The sequence below is a fragment of the Mustelus asterias genome, chromosome 10 (genome assembly GCF_964213995.1).
Source record: "Mustelus asterias chromosome 10, sMusAst1.hap1.1, whole genome shotgun sequence".
Classification (NCBI taxonomy): domain Eukaryota; kingdom Metazoa; phylum Chordata; class Chondrichthyes; order Carcharhiniformes; family Triakidae; genus Mustelus; species Mustelus asterias.
In genome coordinates, this window is record NC_135810.1 from 73,022,580 (window position 1) to 73,046,127 (window position 23,548).

Consider the following 23,548-nt stretch of genomic DNA (forward strand, 5'->3'; position numbering starts at 1 on the left):
GAAGAATGATTTAAAATTGCATGTACTCCAAGAGAAAACATATAAGTGTAATTAATAATTTCATAATGTACTTGTTTTGTATTTTGAGGATAAAACTATTCTAAATGTTTATGTTTATTACTCTTTCTGCTTTCTTTTGATAGTTCCATAACATTTAGTCAAGGGTACCGTTGGCGGACAGGGGAGGGAGGAGGGGTGGTAATGATGCAAGCAGCGGATTGTTGAAGCCCTTCTATGCTTGATCACTCTACAATGCTCTAAAATGTCGCCTTACTCCACCACTTATCCAAAGCAATCACAGCTACAATTAGAAACAATTTTATTTTTTAAACAACATACTTTTATATGTAGTTAATTCAGTTTCTCTGTTTGCAAGATGTTTCACAGATTATTACGAAACTCTAATCACTGATACTGTCATTATATTATATCCCAGGAAGAAAAGAAAACATTCATGCAATGGGATTTAATTTGCAGTCTCACAACTTAGAAACTCACCACAAAGCAGCGAGCTGCTTATCTGCTTGAGTGGCTGTTGCACCTGAATGAGTCTTCAGTCTCATAGCATATCTTTAAATAAAGCGCAAATCAAAGGAGTATAAATAAAACATCAAAGAAAAATTATCAACATTTTACCAGGTTCACTGCCAAGATGACACATTCAATTTACATCCAATAAGTGGTTTTATTTGATATTATTAAGCAAAAACTGTACAGAAGCGCTAGAACATTTGTTGTTTTTTGTTCAATTAAACCGCAGCATTTTTAAGTACCCTGAACAAATCTGTGCTATTAATAAAATTGTGTTATCCATGTAAAGAGATTTTGCTAGGTCTGATATATGACCTAGAATCACAAATCAAATGTTCTAACTGTTCCCGCTGGCAGGATTTTTTAGTTCCACCAATGGCGATCCCCGCCATGGGTCACAGATTCCCTGGTGTAACAGGGTGCACACACTGGCTGGAATTTTACCAGCACACCTGCCCCGATTCCGGGGGCGGGCGAGGCTCGGAGAACACCATTCTCCATTGGTCTCGGGCAGGATCATACGAACCTCGGGCGGACGTGCTGGTAAAATTCCGCCCAATGGGTGCGAAATCTGTTCACAGAGGCGGGACTAAAATATTCCGCCACCAGCCAATGGCGGGCCACCTCTGCCACTGCAAAACATGCTGCTGTGGGGCTGGACAATCCTGCCCTTTTTTTCATTCTGGGACTAAGTCACATAACTGGAATCGACACATAGGCGGGTGGGAATTTGTGCCAAATTGCACAATACTGGCATATTTACTTGTGCAGTTGGGGTTTTGTGTGGAGGGATGGGCTGAATGGCATGTGCCCTGCCCTCATATCCGGGCATCATATTTAAAAGGCACCCGGATATTAACTTCCCTATTGTTGAAGGAGACGGCTGACAGATCACAGGGAGCTTTGACCCCCAGATTCAGCGATACATCCCACAAAGTGCTGCTCAATGCAGTGGGAGGCAGGAGGAGCATCCTCTATCTCGAAGATGGAAGGAAAAGGCTGAGCCATCAGACCAACCCAGCATGGGCGGAAGTCTCTAGAGTGGTCAATGCCTTGGCCTCCACCAATGGATTGCCCTGCAACACTGCAAATGGATGAATGATCTCATCCGTTCTGCTCAACTGCTCACACTCACCTCACTGAATGGTGAAGGGACATGGGCCTCAGTGACAAGGGCGCCATCTGTGCCCCATGCATAAAAGAGCTACTCAATATGATAAGGTGATGCCTCATTGCCCCACCGCAATCCATCTAGTCTGCAGGTGGAGAGGCCACTGTAGCTCCCTGACCCTTCCACCCAGAGAGCTCAATGCTGATTGGTGTGGGGAGTTAGGCATTGAGGGCACCAAGAAGCATCGCTAATGACATGCCTCTATTAGCCTTATCCTTCTATCTGCATTAAATCACCGCTCTGGAGGCTGCTGCCAGAACACTTGTGGAAAAGCTGCTGTGCATCAGTTACATGGTGCACAATCGAGTGGGTTATTTGGAAGCGTGAGAAAGAAACCTGATACTCAATTGCTCTCAATCCCAAGTTAAGGACCAACAGGAGAGAGGGAGAGAGAAGACAGGAAGGGCTGGCTTGATCTCAAGAACGTCACTGAGTTAGAGGGGCAGGCAGCTGAGCTGGACAGGGAGAAACTGGACTAAGCCTATGCAGATAGAGAGGACGGCATGTGGGCTCCATTCAGTAAGGATCCATGCATAGTCACGTAGAAACCTCAGGGTCATATGTTCCTCCATGTTGGAGGCAGCTCATGCAGTCACTTGCTCTCTCCTCTCTCTTACAGGTGCCAACAGGAAGAGTGCAAGGGAACAAGAGGAAGCCCTGTTCAGCAGTTCCTCCAGCCCACAAAACATTGGGGAGGAAGAAGAAAGTACACCTGAAGAGGTGTCACAGCAATCACCTGCACCCTCCACCAGCATACAGACACACACCTCAATGGGTACTAGATGTAGTTTAGGCAGGGTCTCATATTCTTGTGGTCACCCCACATGCAAATGTCCACAGCAAGAGATAAGGTCAGTCAAGCTCCCTGGAACTCGGCGGACTGCTGGTGAAGAGTCATCTGTGACATCCAAGTTCGTTGATGAGATTCCACAATGGACCATGCACAAATGCTGGGGAAGCTGCAAGAGAAGCTGGGCAAACATCATGCAGAGGTGAAGGTGTCCATCCACCTGTTCTCTGTTGAAGTGGTGCCGACATGTGTCTGCATCGTGTCTTCATGGGGAGGGTGGTGGGTGTCATGGAGAGCCCGATACTGCTTTTGCCGGAGATACGCAGAGACCTGCACTCCATTGCTTTAAAAAGTCTCACAACACCAGGTTAAAGTCCAACAGGTTTATTTGGTTACACAAGCCACTAGCTTTCGGAGCGCTGCTCCTTCATCAGGAAAGTGAGAGTTCTGTTCACAAACGGCATATAAAGACACAAATTCAATTTACAAAATAATGGTTGGAATGCGAGTCTTTACAGGTAATCAAGTCTTAAAGGTACAGACAATGTGAGTGGAGAGAGGGTTAAGCACAGGTTAAAGAGATGTGTATTGTCTCCAGCCAGGACAGGATTTTGTAAGCCCAGGCAAGTCGTGGGGGTTATAGATAGTGTGACATGAACCATTGCTCCATTGCTTTAGCCATGGGTGAGCTTTTGCAGTGGCTATGCCAGAGGGGGAAGGGGCACCTCAACCTCCCCCAACTTGCCCCTTCTCCTCCAGGGGTCAGGTAGGCACCCTCAGATACCCAAAGGGCAGAACAGCAGCTGTTGGACATCCCGGGACCTCATCTCAAGCCTCTCTGTGGGTGTCCGGTCCTTCAAAATCCCCCTTGTCTGTGACCCCTTCCGCTTCGTTCTCTGACTGCAGAGGAAGCGTTTGCCCCATAGCAGAACTGCCAAAGTAAGCCAGGGCCCTCCAGGCCTCGGGTCTTCAGAGGACAGCAGCCAAGGTAATCTAAGACGACATGGTCAACTGGTCAGCAGGCTGCCTCCACCTCTGCTGCAGAAACTGGGGAAACATCTAGAAGAAGTGGTAGGGAACAGAAGATTAAGAAATTTTGGTTTTACAGGTAGTTGCAAGGTGCACTATGATTGTTATTGATATAATATGCTTGTGAATAAACTTACACCTTAATGAGGTTTAATTGTGATTCATAATATAGGTTAGGTAGATTAGTGGGGTAAGTATTTGGAGTTATGAGGATAAGGGCCTGGGTAAGGTGCTCTGTCAGAGTTAGTGCAGACCCAATGGGCTGAATAGCCTCCTTCTGCATTGTAGGGATTCAATGAGTCAGCCAAAGCAGGTCACGTACATCTGAATTTTCCTGATTTAGGCCCTAACTCCTGTGCAAGTTTGTTGTTAGTACAAATCTAAAATTGCTAAATTTGCAATACAAATGCATTATAAAACAGTTCTGAGAACAGATAGAATGACAGACAGAAAATACATTTGAGTGGTGTAGAATGGCGGAAAGGGAATTGATCTGTTAGAGTTTGCTTAGCAGATAATTCTTTAATGACAGGTGATCACTGGTAACGTTTAGTCAAGTATGGCAGCTTAAAGAATTTTTGTTAGATATGGACCCTGCAGAAGAATGTGAACCGGAGGTTGCAGCATTCTGCTGATAGATGAAGTGATGCGGTAGCTCCGGTAAAGGAAATGGACAACATTCAAGAAATAATTGTAAAACTTAGAACGGTAAAACATATTTAACAACAACTCTCAAGAGAACGTCTGCCATAAGACTTAAATTTTATTCAAAATATCTACTTTTTTACTTGTATGATAATATTAACATATAATAATGATTGTTAAACTTCCAAATTTTATCTGAATGTTGAATTTATTAGTTCCTTGAAAAAGGGGAACCTTAATCAGGAAAGTCAAGTTAATGGTCAGGATTTTCAAGCCTTTCCTGCTGGCAAGATTTTCCAAGTAAGAAGTCTCACAACACCAGGTTAAAGTCCAACAGGTTTATTTGGTAGCAACAGCCACTAGCTTTCAGAGCGCTCGCTGCTCCTTCGTCAGGTGAATGGGAGCTCTGTTCACAAACAGGGCATATAAAGACACAAACTCAATTTACAAAATAATGGTTGGAATGCGAGTCTTTACAGGTAATCAAGTTTTAAAGATACAGACAATGTGAGTGGAGAGAGGGTTAAGCACAGGTTAAAGAGATGTGTATTGTCTCCAGCCAGGACAGTTAGTGAGATTTTGCAAGCCCAGGCAAGTCGTGGGGGTTACAGATAGTGTGACATGAACCCAAGATCCCGGTTGAGGCCGTCCTCATGTGTGCGGAACTTGGCTATCAGTCTCTGCTCAGCGACTCTGCGTTGTCATGTGACATGAACGCCGCCTTCGAGAATGCTTACCCAAAGATCAGAGGCCGAATGCCCGTGACCGCTGAAGTGTTCCCCAACAGGAAGAGAACACTCTTGCCTGGTGATTGTCGAGCAGTGTTCATTCATCCCTTGTCGTAGTGTCTGCATGGTCTCCCCAATGTACCATGCCTCGGGACATCCTTTCCTGCAGCATATCAGGTAGACAACGTTGGCCAAGTTGCAAGAGTATGTACCATGTACCTGGAGGATGGTGTTCTCACGTGAGATGATGGCATCCGTGTCAATGATCTGGCACGTATTGCAGTGGTCGCTGTGGCAGGGTTGTGTGGTGTTGTGGTCACTGTTCCCCTGAAGGCTGGGTAGTTTGCTGCGGACAATGCTCTGTTTGAGGTTCTTTGGTTGTTTGAAGGCAAGAAGTGGGGGTGTGGGGATGGCCTTGGCGAGATGTTCGTCTTCATCAATGACATGTTGAAGGCTCCGGAGAAGATGTCATAGCTTCTCCTCTCCGGGGAAGTACTGGACGACGAAGGGTACTCTGTCCGCCATGTAAAGTGTTTGTCTTCTGAGGAGGTCAGTGCGGTTTTTCGCTGTGACGAAACTGTTGATCGATGAGTCGAGCACCATATCCTGTTCTGATGAGGGCATCTTTCAGCGTCTGGGGGTGTCTGTTGCAATCTTCCTCGTCTGAGCAGATCCTGTGTATACGGAGGGCTTGTTCATAGGGGATGGCTTCTTTAATGTGTTTAGGGTGGAAGCTGGAGAAGTGGAGCATCGTGAGGTTATCCGTGGGCTTGTGGTACAGTGAAATGCTGAGGTGACCGTCCTTGATGGAGATGCGTGTGTCCAAGAATGCAACCGATTCCGGAGAGTAGCCCATGGTGAGTCTGATGGTGGGATGGAACTTGTTGATGTCATCATATAGTTGTTTCAATGAGTGTTCACCATGAGTCCAAAGGAAGAAAATGTCATCGATGTATCTAGTGTATAGCATCAGTTGAAGGTCCTGTGCGGTGAAGAGGTCTTGTTCGAACCTGTGCATGAAGATGTTGGCATATTGAGGTGCGAATTTGGTCCCCATGGCTGTTCCGTGTGTCTGGATGAAGAACTGGTTGTTGAAGGTGAAGACATTGTGGTCCAGGATGAAGCGGATAAGTTGTAAAATTGCATCTGGAAACTGTCAGTTGTCGGCGTTGAGTACTGAGGCAGTTGCAGCAATGCCATTGTCTTGGGGGATGCTGGTGTAGAGTGCCGAGATGTCCATTGTGACGAGGAGTGCTCCTGGTTCAACTGCCCCATGTGTGCTGAGTTTCTGTAGGAAGTCTGTAGTGTCGTGACAAAAGCTGGGGGTTCTTTGTACAATGGGTTTCAGGATGCCCTCGACGTAGCCGGAAAGTTTCTCGCACAGGGTCCCATTGCCCGATACGATGGAACGGCCAGTGTGTTTGCCTTGTGTATCTTCGGGAGGCAGTAGAGATCTCCAACGCGGGGAGTATGTGGGATGAGAGCACGAAGGGTGCTCTGAAGGTCCGGATCCAAAGTCTTGACCAGTCTGTTGAGTTGACGGATGTGTTCTTTGGTCGGATCTGTGGGTAACTGTCTGTAGTGTTCCTCGTTGTTCAGTTGTCGCTACACTTCTTTGCAGTAATTCGTTCTGTTCAGTATGACGATGGCATCTCCTTTGTCTGCTGGTTTGATGACAATGTTGCGGTTGGTCTTGAGAGCGCGGATGGCGTTGCGTTGTGCTTGAGTGCTGTTCGGGCTGTCTTGTGAGTGCGGTTGATGAATCTGGTGTTGACGCATCTCCTGACGGCTTGGGCATACATGTCAAGTCGAGGACAGCGGCCTTCCGGAGGAGTCCAATTCGACTCTTTCCTCTTCGGTTGCTGCACTGCGGATCTCTCTGTTGGCTGTTCCGGTTCATTGGTGTCTCATTGTGTTTGCTGTTGGCCTCTTGGCGTTTGTGGAAGAACTGCAGGGAAGTCCATTGTCAACTTGTCGGACTACACACTTCAACCAGATGAAATCGAAGTTCTCAGCCGAGGGCTCAATTTCTGCCCCACCACCAAAATAGACCCCATCAATCTCGCAGCAGACACAGAGGAATTCATCAGGCGAATGAGGCTGCGAGAGTTCTTCCACAAACCCCAAGAGGCCAACAACGAACACAATGAGATAGGCAATGAACCGGAACAGCCGACAGAGAGATCTGCAGTGCAGCAACCAAAGAGGAAAGATTCGAATTGGACTCCTCCGGAAGGCCGCTGCCCTCAACTTGACATGTATGCCCAAGCCGTCAGGAGGTGCGTCAACACCAGATTCATCAACGCACTCATGAGACAGCCCCGAACATTACTCAAGCACAACGCAAGGCAATCCGCGCTCTCAAGACCAACTGCAACATTGTCATCAAACCAGCAGACAAAGGAGGTGCCATCGTCATACTGAACAGAACGAATTACTGCAAAGAAGTGTAGCGACAACTGAACAACGAGGAACACTACAGACAGTTACCCACAGATCTGACCAAAGAACACATCCGTCAACTCAACAGACTGATCAAGGCTTTTGATCAGGACCTTCAGAGCACCCTTCGTGCTCTCATCCCACGTACTCCCTGCGTTGGAGATCTTTACTGCCTCCTGAAGATACACAAGGCAAACACACCCGGCCGTCCCATCATATCGGGCAATGAGACCCTGTGCGAGAACCTTTCCGGCTATGTCGAGGGCATCCTGAAACCCATTGTACAAAGAACCCCCAGCTTTTGTCGTGACACTACGGACTTCCTACAGAAACTCAGCACACATGGAGCAGTTGAACCAGGAGCACTCCTCTCACAATGGACATCTCGGCACTCTACATCAGCATCCCCCACGACAATGGCATTGCTGCAACTGCCTCAGTGCTCAACGCCGACAACTGACAGTTTCCAGATGCAATTTTACAACTTATCTGCTTCATCCTGGACCACAATGTCTTCACCTTCAACAACCAGTTCTTCATTCAGACACACGGAACAGCCATGGGGACCAACTTCGCACCTCAATATGCCAACATCTTCATGCACAGGTTCAAACACACCTCTTCACTGCACAGGACCTTCAACCGATGCTATACACTAGATACATCGATGACATTTTCTTCCTTTGGACTCATGGTGAACAATCATTGAAACAACTATATGATGACATCAACAAGTTCCATTTCACCATCAGACTCACCATGGACTACTCTCCGGAATCGGTTGCATTCTTGAATACACGCATCTCCATCAAGGACGGTCACCTCAGCACCTCACTGTACCACAAGCCCACGGATAACCTCACGATGCTCCACTTCTCCAGTTTCCACCCTAAACACATTAAAGAAGCCATCCCCTATGGACAAGCCCTCCGTATACACAGGATCTGCTCGGATGAGGAGGATCGCAAAAGACACCCCCAGACGCTGAAAGATGCCCTAATCAGAACAGGATATGGCGCTCGACTCATCGATCGGCAGTTCCAACGCGCCACAGCGAAAAACCGCACCGACTTCCTCAGAAGACAAACATGGGACACGGCGGACAGAGTACCCTTCGTCGTCCAGTACTTCCCCGGAGCGGAGAAGCTATGACATCTTCTCCGGAGCCTTCAACATGTCATTGATGAAGACGAACATCTTGCCAAGGCCATCCCCACACCCCCACTTCTTGCCTTCAAACAACCGCACAACCTCAAACAGACCATTGTCTGCAGCAAACTACTCAGCCTTCAGGAGAACAGTGACCACGACGCCACATAACCCTGCCACAGCGACCTCTGCAAGACGTGCCAGATCATTGACATGGAGGCCATCATCTCACGTGAGAACACCATCCTCCAGGTACACGGTACATACTCTTGCAACTCGGCCAACGTTGTCTACCTGATACGCTGCAGGAAAGGATGTCCCGAGGCATGGTACATTGGGGAGACCATGCAGACGCTACGACAACGGATGAATGAACACTGTTCGACAATCACCAGGCAAGAGTGTTCTCTTCCTGTTGGGGAACACTTCAGCGGTCACGGGCATTCGGCTTCTGATCTTTGGGTAAGCATTCTCCAAGGCGGCCTTCACGACACACGACAACGCAGAGTCGCTGAGCAGAGACTGATAGCCAAGTTCCGCACACATGAGGACAGCCTCAACCGGGATCTTGGGTTCATGTCACACTATCAGTAACCCCCACGACTTGCCTGGGCTTGCAAAATCTCACTAACTGTCCTGTCTGGAGACAATACACATCTCTTTAACCTGTGCTGAACGCTCTCTCCACTAACATTGTCTGTATCTTTAAGACTTGATTACCTGTAAAGACTCGCATTCCAACCATTATTTTGTAAATTGAGTTTGTGTCTTTATATGCCCTGTTTGTGAACAGAACTCCCATTCACCGGATGCCAAGGTCCGTGATGTCTCAGACCGTGTTTTCCAGATTCTGAAGGGGGAGGGGAAACAGTCACAAGTCGTGGTGCACATTGGTACCAATGACATAGGTAAGAGAAGGGACGGGGATTTAAAGCAGGAATTTCTGGAGCTGGGCTGGAAGCTGAGAGCCAAGACGAAACATGTGGTCATCTCTGGTACGTTGCCGGTACCACGTGATAGCGAGTTGAGGAACAGGGAGAGAGTGCAGTTAAATATGTGGTTGCAGGGATGGTGTAGGAGGGAGGGTTTCAGATACGTGGATAATTGGAACACGTTCTGGGGAAGGTGGGACCTGTACAAACAGGACGGGGTGCACCTGAACCAGAGGGGCACCAATATCCTCGGAGGGAAATTTGTTACGGCTCTTCAGGGGGGTTTAAACTAATTTGTCAGGGGAGTGGGAAAGGGAGTTGTAGTCCAGAAGTCAGTGAGGGTGGTGAGGTATTGGGGAAGGTATCAGGGTCAAGGGTGGGTACTGGTAGACAGGAAGGTGGGTTGAAGTGTGTCTACTTCAATGCAAGGAGCATCCGGAACAAGGTAGATGAACTTGGGGCGTGGATTGGTACTTGGGACTACGATGTTGTGGCCATTACGGAGACGTGGGTAGAACAAGGACAGGAATGGTTGTTGGACGTTCCGGGGTATAGATGTTTCACTAAGTGTAGGGAAGCTGGTAAAAGAGGTGGAGGAGTGGCATTGTTAATCAAGGATAGTTTAACGGCTGCGGAAAGGCACTTCGACAGGGATCTGCACACTGAGGTAATATGGGCTGAAGTTAGACATAGGAAAGGAGCGGTCACGTTGCTAGGAGTTTACTATAGGCCCCCAAATAGTAATAGAGATGTGGAGGAAGAAATTGCTAAGCAGATTATGGATATGTGTGGGGGTCACAGGGTAGTTGTCATGGGGGACTTTAACTTTCCAAATATTGATTGGAACCTTTGTAGGTCAAATAGTTTGGATGGGGCAGTTTTTGTGCAGTGTGTGCGGGAGGGTTTCCTGACACAATATGTGGATGGGCTGACTAGAGGTGAGGCCACATTGGATTTGGTACTGGGAAATGAACCGGGCCAAGTGTTAGATTTGGTTGTGGGAGAGCAATTTGGAGATAGTGACCACAATTCGGTGTCTTTTGTTATTGCAATGGAGAGGGATAGGGCCGTACGGCAGGGCAAGGTTTACAATTGGGGGAGGGGTAATTATGATGCGATTAGGCAAGAATTAGGGGGCATAAGTTGGGAACAGAAACTGTCAGAGAAAGGAACTAATGAAAAGTGGAACTTTTTCAAGGAACAAATACTGGATGTCCTTGATAGGTATGTTCCTGTCAGGCAGGGAGGAAATGGCCGAGTGAGGGAACCATGGTTCACAAAAGAGGTGGAATGTCTTGTGAAAAGGAAGAGGGAAGCTTATGTAGGGATGAGGAAACAAGGTTCAGATGGCTCGATTGAGGGTTACAAGTTAGCAAGGAATGAGCTGAAAAAGGGGCTTAGGAGAGCTAGGAGGGGACATGAGAAGTCCTTGGCGGGTCGGATCAAGGAAAACCCCAAGGCTTTTTACTCTTATGTGAGGAATAAAAGAATGACCAGGGTGAGGTTAGGGCCGGTCAAGGACAGTAGTGGGAACTTGTGTATGGAGTCAGTAGAGATAGGCGAGGTGATGAATGAATACTTTTCTTCAGTGTTCACCAAGGAGAGGGGCCATGTTTTTGAGGAAGAGAAGGTGTTACAGGCTAATAGGCTGGAGGAAATAGATGTTCGGAGGGAGGATGTCTTGGCAGTTTTGAATAAACTGAAGGTCGATAAGTCCCCTGGGCCTGATGAAATGTATCCTAGGATTCTGTGGGAGGCAAGGGATGAGATTGCAGAGCCTTTGGCGTTGATCTTTGGGTCCTCGCTGTCCACGGGGATGGTGCCAGAGGACTGGAGAATGGCGAATGTTGTTCCTCTGTTTAAGAAAGGGAATAGAAATGACCCTGGTAATTATAGACCGGTTAGTCTTACTTCGGTGGTTGGAAAATTGATGGAAAGGGTCCTTAGGGATGGGATTTACGACCATTTAGAAAGATGCGGATTAATCCGAGATAGTCAGCACGGATTCGTGAAGGGCAAGTCGTGCCTCACAAATTTGAAAGAATTTTTTGAGGAGGTAACTAAGTGTGTTGATGAAGGTAGGGCAGTTGATGTCATATACATGGATTTTAGTAAGGCGTTTGATAAGGTCCCCCATGGTCGGCTTATGATGAAAGTGAGGAGGTGTGGGATAGAGGGAAAGTTGGCCGATTGGATAGGTAACTGGCTGTCTGACCGAAGACAGAGGGTGGTGGTCGATGGAAAATTTTCGGATTGGAGGCAGGTTGCTAGCGGTGTGCCGCAGGGATCAGTGCTTGGTCCTCTGCTCTTTGTGATTTTTATTAATGACTTAGAGGAGGGGGCTGAAGGGTGGATCAGTAAATTTGCTGATGACACCAAGATTGGTGGAGTAGTGGATGAGGTGGAGGGCTGTTGTAGGCTGCAAAGAGACATAGATAGGATGCAAAGCTGGGCTGAAAAATGGCAAATGGAGTTTAACCCTGATAAATGTGAGGTGATTCATTTTGGTAGGACAAATTTAAATGTGGATTACAGGGTCAAAGGTAGGGTTCTGAAGACTGTGGAGGAACAGAGAGATCTTGGGGTCCATATCCACAGATCTCTAAAGGTTGCCAGTCAAGTGGATAGAGCTGTGAAGAAGGCCTATAGTGTGTTAGCTTTTATTAACAGGGGGTTGGAGTTTAAGAGCCGTGGGGTTATGCTGCAACTGTACAGGACCTTGGTGAGACCACATTTGGAATATTGTGTGCAGTTCTGGTCACCTCACTATAAGAAGGATGTGGAAGCGCTGGAAAGAGTGGAGAGGAGATTTACCAGGATGCTGCCTGGTTTGGAGGGTAGGTCATATGAGGAAAGGTTGAGGGAGCTAGGGCTGTTCTCTCTGGAGCGGAGGAGGCTGAGGGGAGACTTAATAGAGGTGTATAAAATGATGAAGGGGATAGATAGAGTGAACGTTCAAAGACTATTTCCTCGGGTGGATGGAGCTATTACAAGGGGGCATAACTATAGGGTTCGTGGTGGGAGATACAGGACGGATATCAGAGGTAGGTTCTTTACGCAGAGAGTGGTTGGGGTGTGGAATGGACTGCCTGCAGTGATAGTGGAGTCAGACACTTTAGAAACATTTAAGCGGTTATTGGATAGGCACATGGAGCACACCAGGATGATAGGGAGTGGGATAGCTTGATCTTGGTTTCAGATAAAGCTCGGCACAACATCGTGGGCCGAAGGGCCTGTTCTGTGCTGTACTGTTCTATGTTCTATGAAGGAGCAGCGAGCGCTCTGAAAGCTTGTGTGGTTTTTGCTACCAAATAAACCTGTTGGACTTTAACCTGGTGTTGTGAGACTTCTTACTGTGTTTACCCCAGTCCACCGCCGGCATCTCCACATCAAGATTTTCCAATCCAGTGGAAAATGACCCTCCACGGCCACCCCCCAGTGGCAGAAGAGGACAGCCACATAAAATCCCATAGATAATGGCAGGACCGGAAGATCCTATCGGCGTCCAATGGCGAGCTGCCCCTGCCACCAGAAAACATGATGTGGAGATGCCGGCGTTGGACTGGGGTAAACACAGTAAGAAGTTTAACAACACCAGGTTAAAGTCCAACAGGTTTATTTGGTAGCAAAAGCCACACAAGCTTTCGGAGCTCCAAGCCCCTTCTTCAGCTGAGTGGGAATTCTGTTCACAAACAGGGCATATAAAGACACAAACTCAATTTACGTGAATAATGGTTGGAATGCGAATACTTACAACTAATCAAGTCTTTAAGAAACAAAACAACTGGATTGGAATGGTTTCTTAAAGACTTGATTAGTTGTAAGTATTCGCATTCCAACCATTATTCATGTAAATTGAGTTTGTGTCTTTATATGCCCTGTTTGTGAACAGAATTCCCACTCACCTGAAGAAGGGGCTTGGAGCTCCGAAAGCTTGTATGGCTTTTGCTACCAAATAAACCTGTTGGATTTTAACCTGGTGTTGTTAAACTTCTTACCAGAAAACATGCCAGAAGGGTGCAGGAAAATCTTGCCTTATATATTTCCATCATATGGTCAAAAATAGGATTATAAATCAGAGTTAATCAGAGTTCTGAAGAGGAGTTGACACAGCTGAGATTATTCCATGTTGGAGTCCTAAGAGTTCACCAAGAGTGTATATCAGGAAATTGTGCACCTCGGGCTATGATTTTCAATTCCTTAAAATTAACATTCAGACAATTTTAGGCTAAAGGCATGCCTGATATGTTATTTTGGTGAATTAATGGAAAATCCTGATTTAAGTAAAAGATAAATACTGTGGATATTGGAAATCTGGAATTGCAATTGAAAATATTGGAAAAATCCAGGAGCATGTGGAGAGAGAAACAGAGTTAACGTTTTGAGACAAATATGACTTCTTCAAAACTAAATTATTGCTTTAGCAATCCTATTTCTGACCACAAGATGGCAATATGTAGCTTGACTAGCCTGATCAAAGCTCCCCTTTTACAGTGAGCGAATAAATTCAAAATTCAAATAAATTTGAAACTGCAGAAATTATCATCATGTGTTAATGTTATAAGATCATAATAGCATATGGCGTAGGAATAGAAGTAGGCCATTTGGCCCAAAGAGCCTGTTCTGCCATTCAATGAGATCATAACTATTCTGATATGATAACATTCAACTCCACTTTATCCCTATAACCCTTTATTCCCTTACTGATTAGAAATCTGTCTATCTCAGCTTGAACATACTATGACTCAACCTCTACAGCCCTCTGTGGTAAAGATTCACCACTCTCTGAGAGAAGAAATTCCTCCTCATCTCTGTCTTAAATGGGCGACCCCTTACTCTAAGATTATGTCCTCTGGTCCTAGACTTTCTCACAAAGGGAAACAACCTCTCAGCATCTACCCTGTCAAACCCCCTGAGAACTCTATATGTCTTAATAAGGTTGCCTCTCATTCTTCCAAACTCCAATGAGGCTCAATCTCTCCTCATAAGACAATCCCTCCATACGTGGGATCAATCTGCTGAACCTTCTCTGGACTGCCTCCAATGCCAGTATATCTTTCCTTAGATAAGAAGACCAAAACTGTTCACACTAGTTCAGGTGTGGTTTAACTGGTGCGTTGTATTGTTTTAGCGAGACTTTCCTATTTTTATATTCCATTCCCTTTGGAATAAAGGCCAACATTGTATTTGCCTTCATACAAGTTATCATACAAGTAAAAAAGGTTTGGGAAGTGATCTTACCAAAACAATTCTAAGTGTCGAATGAGCGTGAAAATGGGAGAGAATCACGCTGATTTTTTGGGCGAGTTAAGAACCAAATCTTACCACATTCTGAGGAAAATATGAAACAGGATCTGCCAGCAGGGGAGGGGTTGGGCCTAAGCTTGCCCGAAAGCCGGCAGATAACAGCAGAGGCACAATTTCCCATGCGTAAATCTTTGTTCTGCGCAAATGCTGATTTTTTTTTGGTTTTACAAATATATATTACACAATTTTCCTTTTCTACTCTCTCCAGATATCGCTGGGCTCCATGGCTGGTGGACCCCATCCCCCCTGTGTACGGGCCGGCTGATCACCCATCCTGCCCCCACCCCCCATGCACCGTCCAATCCCCTGCCTGCACGGCTGCTTGCCTCCCTCATCCTGGTTGATCACCGGCTGCAGAGTGCACAGCATTCCCCCCACCCCCCCAATCCCCATTGCAGTGTGCACAGCACCACTCCTGCCTGCTTCCCTTAGGCCTCACCCCCTTCAGGCCCCACACCTCTCACTAGGTCCCGCCCCTTCAGGCCCCACCCCCTTGGCACTGCCCGGTGCCTAGTGGGCACTGCAAGTGTGCCAGGCTGGCAGTCCCAGGATGCCCCAGAGGGGCCGAGAAGGTAAGATCACCTCCTTGATCTATTCAGTGATTTTCAGATCTTGCATAGGTATGTCTTCCAAATCTCAAGTTTAATTTGTTGTTTCCCTCTGCTTCTTTTTTTGGCTCAGACCGCCCCCTGCCTTTCAAATGCTTTATTGAGATCTCTCATATTCCTTCTCAACTGTGTAGCAGAAATGCCCTAACAGCTGCCTTAAATTAATCCTGAAAACTTAGTCAATATCATGACTGAATGGTAGGAAAGGGTTAATGCTAATTTAACCTTGAAGGCTTATACAAACAAAACATTCCTTACCAGGGACAGAGGCAAGCTTTCAAGACCACAAGTCTGTAGATGGCTTATTGAATATGTCCTGCCTTGTCTGGACTTGTGTGAGGCCCTTTGTTAGAAACGACCTAAAGCAATGGAGTGACCTGGCATGTCTAGGTCCTAGCACTTCATTGATTTAAAGGTCATCAAGGCTACCTACAGAACTGTGTGAGGTGATTGACAACAGATTAGTTGAGCTTTTCTAACACATTTCAGTCAGATTAGTCAACAGAATTGTGGAGTTTCTTTAGAAGTTAAGAATATATTAGATAGTATTTAAGACACAAAGAGGTTGATTTTAACTCCCCCATACACTTGAATGTATTAATGTCTTAACCACTCCATTCCCACCCGATGATGCCATTGACAGTCAATTTGCTATTTTCACCTGAAGTGATAGCTTTTCTGCCCGACTAAATCTGTGGAGAAAATCTGCCATAACTGAGTCAACAGGGTGAGATTTAAACATCCTTTTTTCATTTCCTTGTGGACCAGGTGAAGCAGAAATGTTTCTCCAATCCCTACAAGTAAATTATAGACCTTTCCTGCCCCTGACCAACCAACAACTGGGGATTCCCTTCTTTGCCTGGCACGAGGGACTGTTCCCCTAGATCCCTGACTACATACTCTTGTAGCCGATTTTAACAGCCAGGCAACCACTTCCCATCAGCTTCCTTGTTGTTCTGGTGGAGTTGGCAAGAGGTATGTTAGTGATGTTTGGCCATTAAAATTGCCTGAGCGTCTCTTCTACTTCAGTTTAGTTGCATTCCTGTCCAGAAGTTAAAATGCAGCCCTAAAGTTCAGCTTACGTTTTTAATCTTCAGCTTTCAGTCTGCAATTCTTGCTTAAGTTCTAGTTCCTTTTTGTAATTCTTTGTTTGGTACATACAAGCCTGTGTCTAAGATTGAAAAGTACATCTCAAGCAGGGCTACAGAAGTTAAGATTATATAGCTAAGCCAGCCAGATATGAGTATTTCACTTAGATGTACCAGTTTCACCGAGATCAAGATAGAGGAATTCAAGCTAGATACTCCAGATATAATTACCAGTGTGAATGGTGGATTTACCCAAAAACAGAGGTTCCAACTTTACAGATGGAGGTTCATCTCTCTGATGTAGGAATGTGGAAAGAGAAGGAGATCATTTATCCTCTTGAGTCTGTCCACCATTCAGTTCAACCATGGCTGATCTATAACCTAACTCCATTTTTAAAAATGTATTCTTTCATTTCGTGTGTGCATTGCTGGGAAGACTGGCATTTGGTGCCCATCCCTAAATGCCCTTTAATTGAATTGCCTCCTAAGCCACTGCAGAGGGCAGTTAAGAGCCATAACATTGTTATGGCTCTGGAGTCAGATGTAGGCCAGACTGGGTAAGGATCACAGATCTCCTTCGCAAAAGGACATTAATGAAACAGATGGGTTCTTACAACTATCAATGATATCAATTACTGAGGCTAGCTTTACATTTTGGATTTATTAATTGAATTTAAATTCCACCAGCTCTTTAAATATTATTTCATGAAATTTGAGTGTTATTGGCTAAGCCAGCATATATCTAATGGCTGTTGAAAAGGTGGTGAGATCTGAACCCAGGTTTCGAGAGCGTTAGTCTATAGGCCTCTGGATTTAGTGACATTGCCACTATGCCAATGTCTCCCATCCATATGTCCTCCCTTGCCCTATACCTTAGTGCTTTTGGTTGACAAAAATCTACCAATCTTAGATATAAGATTAACAATTGATCTACCATTTGTGGACGAGAGAGCCAAACATCTATCAGCTTTTGCATATAGAAGTGAACAAACAAAGAACAAAGAACAGTACAGCACAGGAAACAGGCACTTCGGCCCTCCAAGCCTGTGCCGCTCATTGGTCCAACTAGACCATTCGTTTGTATCCCTCCATTCCCAGACTGCTCATGTGACTATCCAGGTAAGTCTTAGACGATGCCAGCGTGTCTGCCTCCACCACCCTACTTGGCAGCGCATTCCAGGCCCCCACCACTCTCTGTGTAAAAAACGTCCCTCTGATATCTGAGTTATACCTCGCCCCTCTCACCTTGAGCCCGTGACCCCTCGTGATCGTCACCTCCGACCTGGGAAAAAGCTTCCCACTGTTCACCCTATCTATACCCTTCATAATTTTGTACACCTCTATTAGGTCTCCCCTCATTCTCCATCTTTCCAGGGAGAACAAGCCCAGTTTACCCAATCTCTCCTCATAGCTAAGACCCTCCATACCAGGCAACATCCTGGTAAACCTTCTCTGCACTCTCTCTAAAGCCTTCATGTCCTTCTGGTAGTGCGGCGACCAGAACTGGATGCAGTACTCCAAATGTGGACTAACCAGCGTTCTATACAGCTGCAACATCAGACTCCGGCTTTTATACTCTATACCCCGTCCTATAAAGGCAAGCATACCGTATGCCTTCTTCACCACCTTCTCCACCTGTTTCCTAATTTTCCTAATTAGGAAACAGGTGGAGAAGGTGGTGAAGAAGTGTTTCCTAATTTCAAGATTTAGCTCTAATATTTAAACCAGGGGTGCCCAGCCTTTGGTGACTTGAGAGCTACTTTTTCGACAGTCATCCAAACCAGCTCGGTCTTCTCACCGTCCCCCACAGGGACATTCAAACATGTTGCACAATATAGACCTTATCCTCCCTGTCTATGGGTAAAAAGAACAAGAATGCACCAAGAACACTCTTGTGAACACTATAATGCAAAGATTTCCTCCACTAAAGAACATTAGTACAGCAGGTGGGTTTTTACAACAATCTGGTACTTTTGTGATCAACGGTTCCAAAATATCAACCTAGTTTAATTCACTGAATTTGAATCCTCCAACAGCGTGATGGGATTTAAACTCTTGTCTTCCGGATCATTAATCCTGGAATTTGGATTACAAATCCTATGACGTACAATATACTTCAAATGCAGTCAACCGGTCGATCAGGAACTTGTTCCCAGTCGACTGCAGCGTGGTGTGTGCTTTCTGCGCACTTAGCTGTTTCCTTCAATATTTTCAAAACTTTGATCAAAACACCCTTTAATCTTCTGAATTCCAGAAAATACAACCCAAGTTTTCATAATCTCTCCTCAATTTGACCCTTGGAGTCCGCGTATCATTCTGGTAAATCTACGCTGCACTCCCTACGAGGCTACATATATTGCTCCTAAGGCGTGGTGCCCAGAACTGCTTATAGTATTTCAGGTGTGGTCTCACCAGGGCTTTGTAGAGATGAAGCATGATTTCTACCACCTTGTATTTTAGATCTACAGTTAAAAAGGCCAAGATTACATAGCCTGTTTGATTATTTTCTGTGCATGTTCATGCATTTTGATGATCTATGTGTCAGAATCACAAGTCATTTAGAAATGGAGAATAAATGACCTTACATTTACCTGTTACTTGTCACATTTTTACCTATTCACTTAATCGATCAATATTTCTTTGTAATTTTATGCTTCCGTCTACACTGTTTACAATGCCACCTAGCTTTCGGTCATCAGCAAATTTGGATGTGTGTTTTTTCATTCCATTATCTAAGTTGTTAATGAAAATAATAAATAGCTGAGGCTTCAAACCAGTGCTTGCAGCACATCACTAGTCACATCTTGCTTATTTAAAAAAAACAGCCCATTATCTCTACTCTTGAGCCTGCACTCTCATAATGGGCACAAACCTGAATTCAATATATTTATTTATAATATATAATAATAATTTAAATATAATTAAACAACCCCGTCACCAGATTTTCTCCCCTCCTGAGAGGTTTACAACAGGTTTACCCAGACATAAATCTGTTGAGGGGATCCCTCTTGGGACGCAACGGTCAGTATAGCTCCCAGGGAAGAATGACATGGCCAGGCAGTGCCCTGGCAATGCCCCCCGGCACTGCACTGGCACAGGTTGACACTGCCAGGTTGCCTTCTGGGTACAAATCGGCCTCAGCTGTCACCTTTGTACCCAACGGAATCCAATCAAACACCACAAATGGTCATCTTTGTCTCAAAGGACGAACAAGAGATCTAATGACTGCTGCTTGCAATAGGCATTAACTTTTGAATATTGGAATGAATTGAGTCCAGGCATTTTGAAAAATAATCTGTGACAAATAAATAAATCATTTGAGTAAAAATCAAATGTACCCATGCCAACTTCTACCAAAGTCTGTTCAGAATGTTACATGATTTCTGTGGCTCTTTGCACATTTTCTCTTGCGTGCCACATATTGGCTATTGATTAGTCGTATCTGCATTTAGTGTTGACATACTGGATCAGAACAAGACATATCTTGGAGTTTTCAATTCCTTTGGGAAATATATCTTCCCAAAGTAAGCTTTCTCTGGTCGACATGGTGGTGTAGTGGTTAAACCTCCAATTTCACAGTTCAAAGGTTATGAATTGCCTTTCCACTTTGTGAGTCATAAAGCTGAATTCAATAAATCTGTTCATTTTTGGGCTGGAACCAGTAAAATGACCAGGAAAGCTACTGATCTTTTGTAAAAACCCAAATGATTACTGGAAAGAATTCCAGTTCCACGTCATGTGGTTGACTTTTATCCTCCCTGAAATGGGTGACTAAGCCATTCAGTTATACAAACAAGTTAAGAAGAAGGCTTACTGTTTTCACAACCATAGTTGAGCAATAAATAAGGCCTTGCCAGCATCATTCAAATCCTGACAGCAGATATGAAAGGAGAGGTACAAGAGCCCCTCTTTGGCTCATCTATAAAGTCTCAACAATTTTGTATCTCAGAATGCTTGAAAAATCAGGAATCCCTACCTTCGTAATAATTGGTCTTTCTTAGTTTCTCTTAACGGCCGGGATTCTCCCAAAAAAATTCTAAGTGTTGAATTTGTGTAAAAACTGGAGGAAATCCCGCAGGTTTTTTTCAGTTGGATTTTCAAAATGAATCCCCCACACTCTGCATCGTGGAGAGCCCGAGCGCGAATCACATTGAAAACTGGTGGGTGGGGCCTATTCCCACAGAAGAGGCTGCGCTGAGCGGGCCACTGCACATGTGCCAATCTCTCAGAGATCGCTAAACAAATCCTCCCAGCATAGACATTGCTGGCGTCTCACCCCTCCACGCACATGAACATTGTTGGCCTCCGTTCCACCTCCCCCTCCCCCCCACAAGAACATTCCTGGCCTTTCACCAGCCTCTCTCCCCTTCCACGGACATTGCTGGCCTCCTGGCCTCCCCATTCCCCTATTGACCCAAACATCACTCGCCTCCCCATCCCCACCGACCCAGACAGACATCGCTGGCCTCCCCATCCTCCCCTGACCTGGACATCACTGGCCTCCCCATCCCCACCGACCCAGACAGACATCGCTGGCCTCCCCATCCTCCCCTGACCCCGGACATTGCTGGCCTCCTGGCCTCCCCATCCCCCCACTGATCCGGATGGACATCATTGGTCTCCTATCCCCCACTGACCTGAACATCACTGGCCTCCTGGCCTCCCATTCCCCACTGACTCAGATATTGCTGGCCTCCCCATTCCCCATTGACCCAGACATCGCTGGCCTCCTGGCCTCCCCATCCCCCACTGATCCGGACGGACATCACTGGTCTCGCCATCCTCCAGTGACCCAGCCATCGCTAGCCTCCTGGCCTTCCTAATCCCCACTAAACCAGACATCGCTGGCCTTGCCATCCCCCACTGATCTGGAAATCACTGGCCTCGCCATCCCCCACTGACCTGGACATCACTGGCCTTGCCATCCCCTACTGACCTGGAAATCACTGGCCTCGCCATCCCCGACTGACCTGGACATCTCTGACTTCGCCATCCTCCAGTGAGCCAGATATCACTGGCCTCACCATCCCCCACTGACCTGGACATCACTGGCCTCGCCATCCCCCACTGACCTGAACACCACTGGCTTCGCCATCCCCCACTGACCCAGAGACATCACTGGTCTCACCATCCCCCACTGACCTGGATGTCACTGGCCTCCCCACTCCCCACCCTACCTCCCCCATACCCCATCCCCCCAGCATTGCCTCCAACCCCTGTGGAACCCCCCCAATCAGCATCCCCAGTGGGGAGGCATTGCCTAGGAACGGCCCACCCGAGTGCCCCATCCCTGACACACATTGCACCCTATGCCCTTCCATACATCATGCTTTCAATCCCCCTATGTCCCCACAGAAAACTAGTGGTGGAGTACCCAAGCTGCGCCTGCTCACTGGGTTTGAGCAGCGCACCCTGGAGCTGGTAGGGGAGGCGGAGCTGAGAATGGTCAGTGACAGCCAGGTCAGCATCTGGCATGCAAGTGAGCATCAGCTAATCCTATTCCTAAGAGTTTCTTTGAAGTAAGTGCCATGCTGTGTGGGCTGTTTTCCCTCCCTTCCACTAATGTGTGTCTTTTCTTACTGGGGTGGATCCTGATGCTCCAGGCCCTTCTGGTATCGCTGCCCCACCTGCTGCTCATGCTGAGGCTCCCCAGGACACCTCGGACGACACCTGAGAGGGAGGCCCTGAAGGGGCGGCACGGTAGCACAGTGGTTAGCACTGCTGCTTCACAGCTCCAGGGACTTGGGTTCGATTCCCGGCTTGGGTCACTGTCTGTGTGGAGTTTGCACATTCTCCTCGTGTCTGCGTGGGTTTCCTCTGGGTGCTTTGGTTTCCTCCCACAGTCCAAAGATGTGCGGGTTAGGTTGATTGGCCATGCTAAAATTGCCCCTTAGTGTCCTGGGATGCGTAGATTAGAGGGATTAGCGGGTAAAATATGTAGGGATATGGGGGTAGGGCCTGGGTGGGATTGTGGTCGGTGCAGACTCGATGGGCTGAATGGCCTCTTTCTGTACTGTAGGGTTTCTATGATTTCTATGAATCCTCCGAGGATAGCACCATTGAATCGACACAGGCATCAACCACACAAGATGGGTTCCCATTCACTGCAGAGTACATGCAGTATCAGTGGTTGTGTTAACATGAGCGCTCCTGCTTGGACCACCAGCTGCCTGAATTGATGAACCCTCAAGCAGCACATGGTCCCCTCCCCCCCCCCCCCCCCACCTCCCTAAAACCCCAGCACTTAGTGCAGTCCCTCACCACACCCCATGGAGAGAACAATGGAACATCCCTGCGGCTGGAAACAGCAGTCCCACCAGTACTCAGTAAAGTACTGGTTGGTCTGAGGAGACATTTTTTCACCCAAAAAGTGGTGACCCTGTGGAATTCATTACCACAGGAAGTAGTTGATCCCAAAACATTGAATGTATTCAAGAGACAGCTAGATATAGCACTTGAGGCAAATGGGATCAAAGGTTATGGGGAGAAAGAAGGATTAAGCTATTGAGTGGATGATCAGCCATGATCGTGATGAATGGCAGAGCAGGATCGAAGGGCCAAATGGCCTCCTCCTGCTCCTATGTTTCTAAGTCCCCCACCCCACTCCACAGAGACAAGAATGAAACATCCCTGGGTCTGGGGACAGCACTTCCAGCATTCAATGAACTTCCCCAACCCATCCAGAATGTTCCAGCACCTGCCTCCATCCTCCCCTGCATTCCGGGGGCTGCAGCTCCATGACACTTACCTCCTTGCTCCTCTTCAGTGCTGCCACATCAGGTCCCAACTTTTATGGAGCAGTTATAAACCTCGCCAACGTGACATCATACCAGCCAGAGAAGGGGGACATGCTAGCGGGAGTGGGGAGTGGGGGGGGGCGGGGGTGCAGACTTCAGTTGCGGACCCGCTAATGATATGTAAAGGTTGTTTAATCAGAAGTAACTTCAAATGCAGATAATAAAAATAGAACAAAACTTACTCCAACTTATAAATCAAAGAAAGGGTTTAATAAAGAAACATCATTCCTCCAAACTTGGGCCCTCTCCCTGGGCCAATCCAAGCTCTCCACAATTCTACACAGGTTCTTAATTATAGTGAGTCAGCTAGTCAGATGACTATTACATCATT

The 23,548-nt window shown here is 46.6% G+C and overlaps 1 protein-coding gene across 1 annotated transcript in view; it reads right to left on the reverse strand.

Moving 5' to 3' along the window:
* The window catches only part of aff3 (AF4/FMR2 family, member 3), a 147,150-nt gene that overhangs the window by 15,411 nt on the left and 108,191 nt on the right, over nt 1-23,548 (reverse strand). Inside the window, exon 11 of the mRNA XM_078221940.1 lies at nt 499-570. Coding sequence (XP_078078066.1) covers nt 499-570 — 72 coding nt within the window. The remainder of the gene's footprint in view (nt 1-498; nt 571-23,548) is intronic.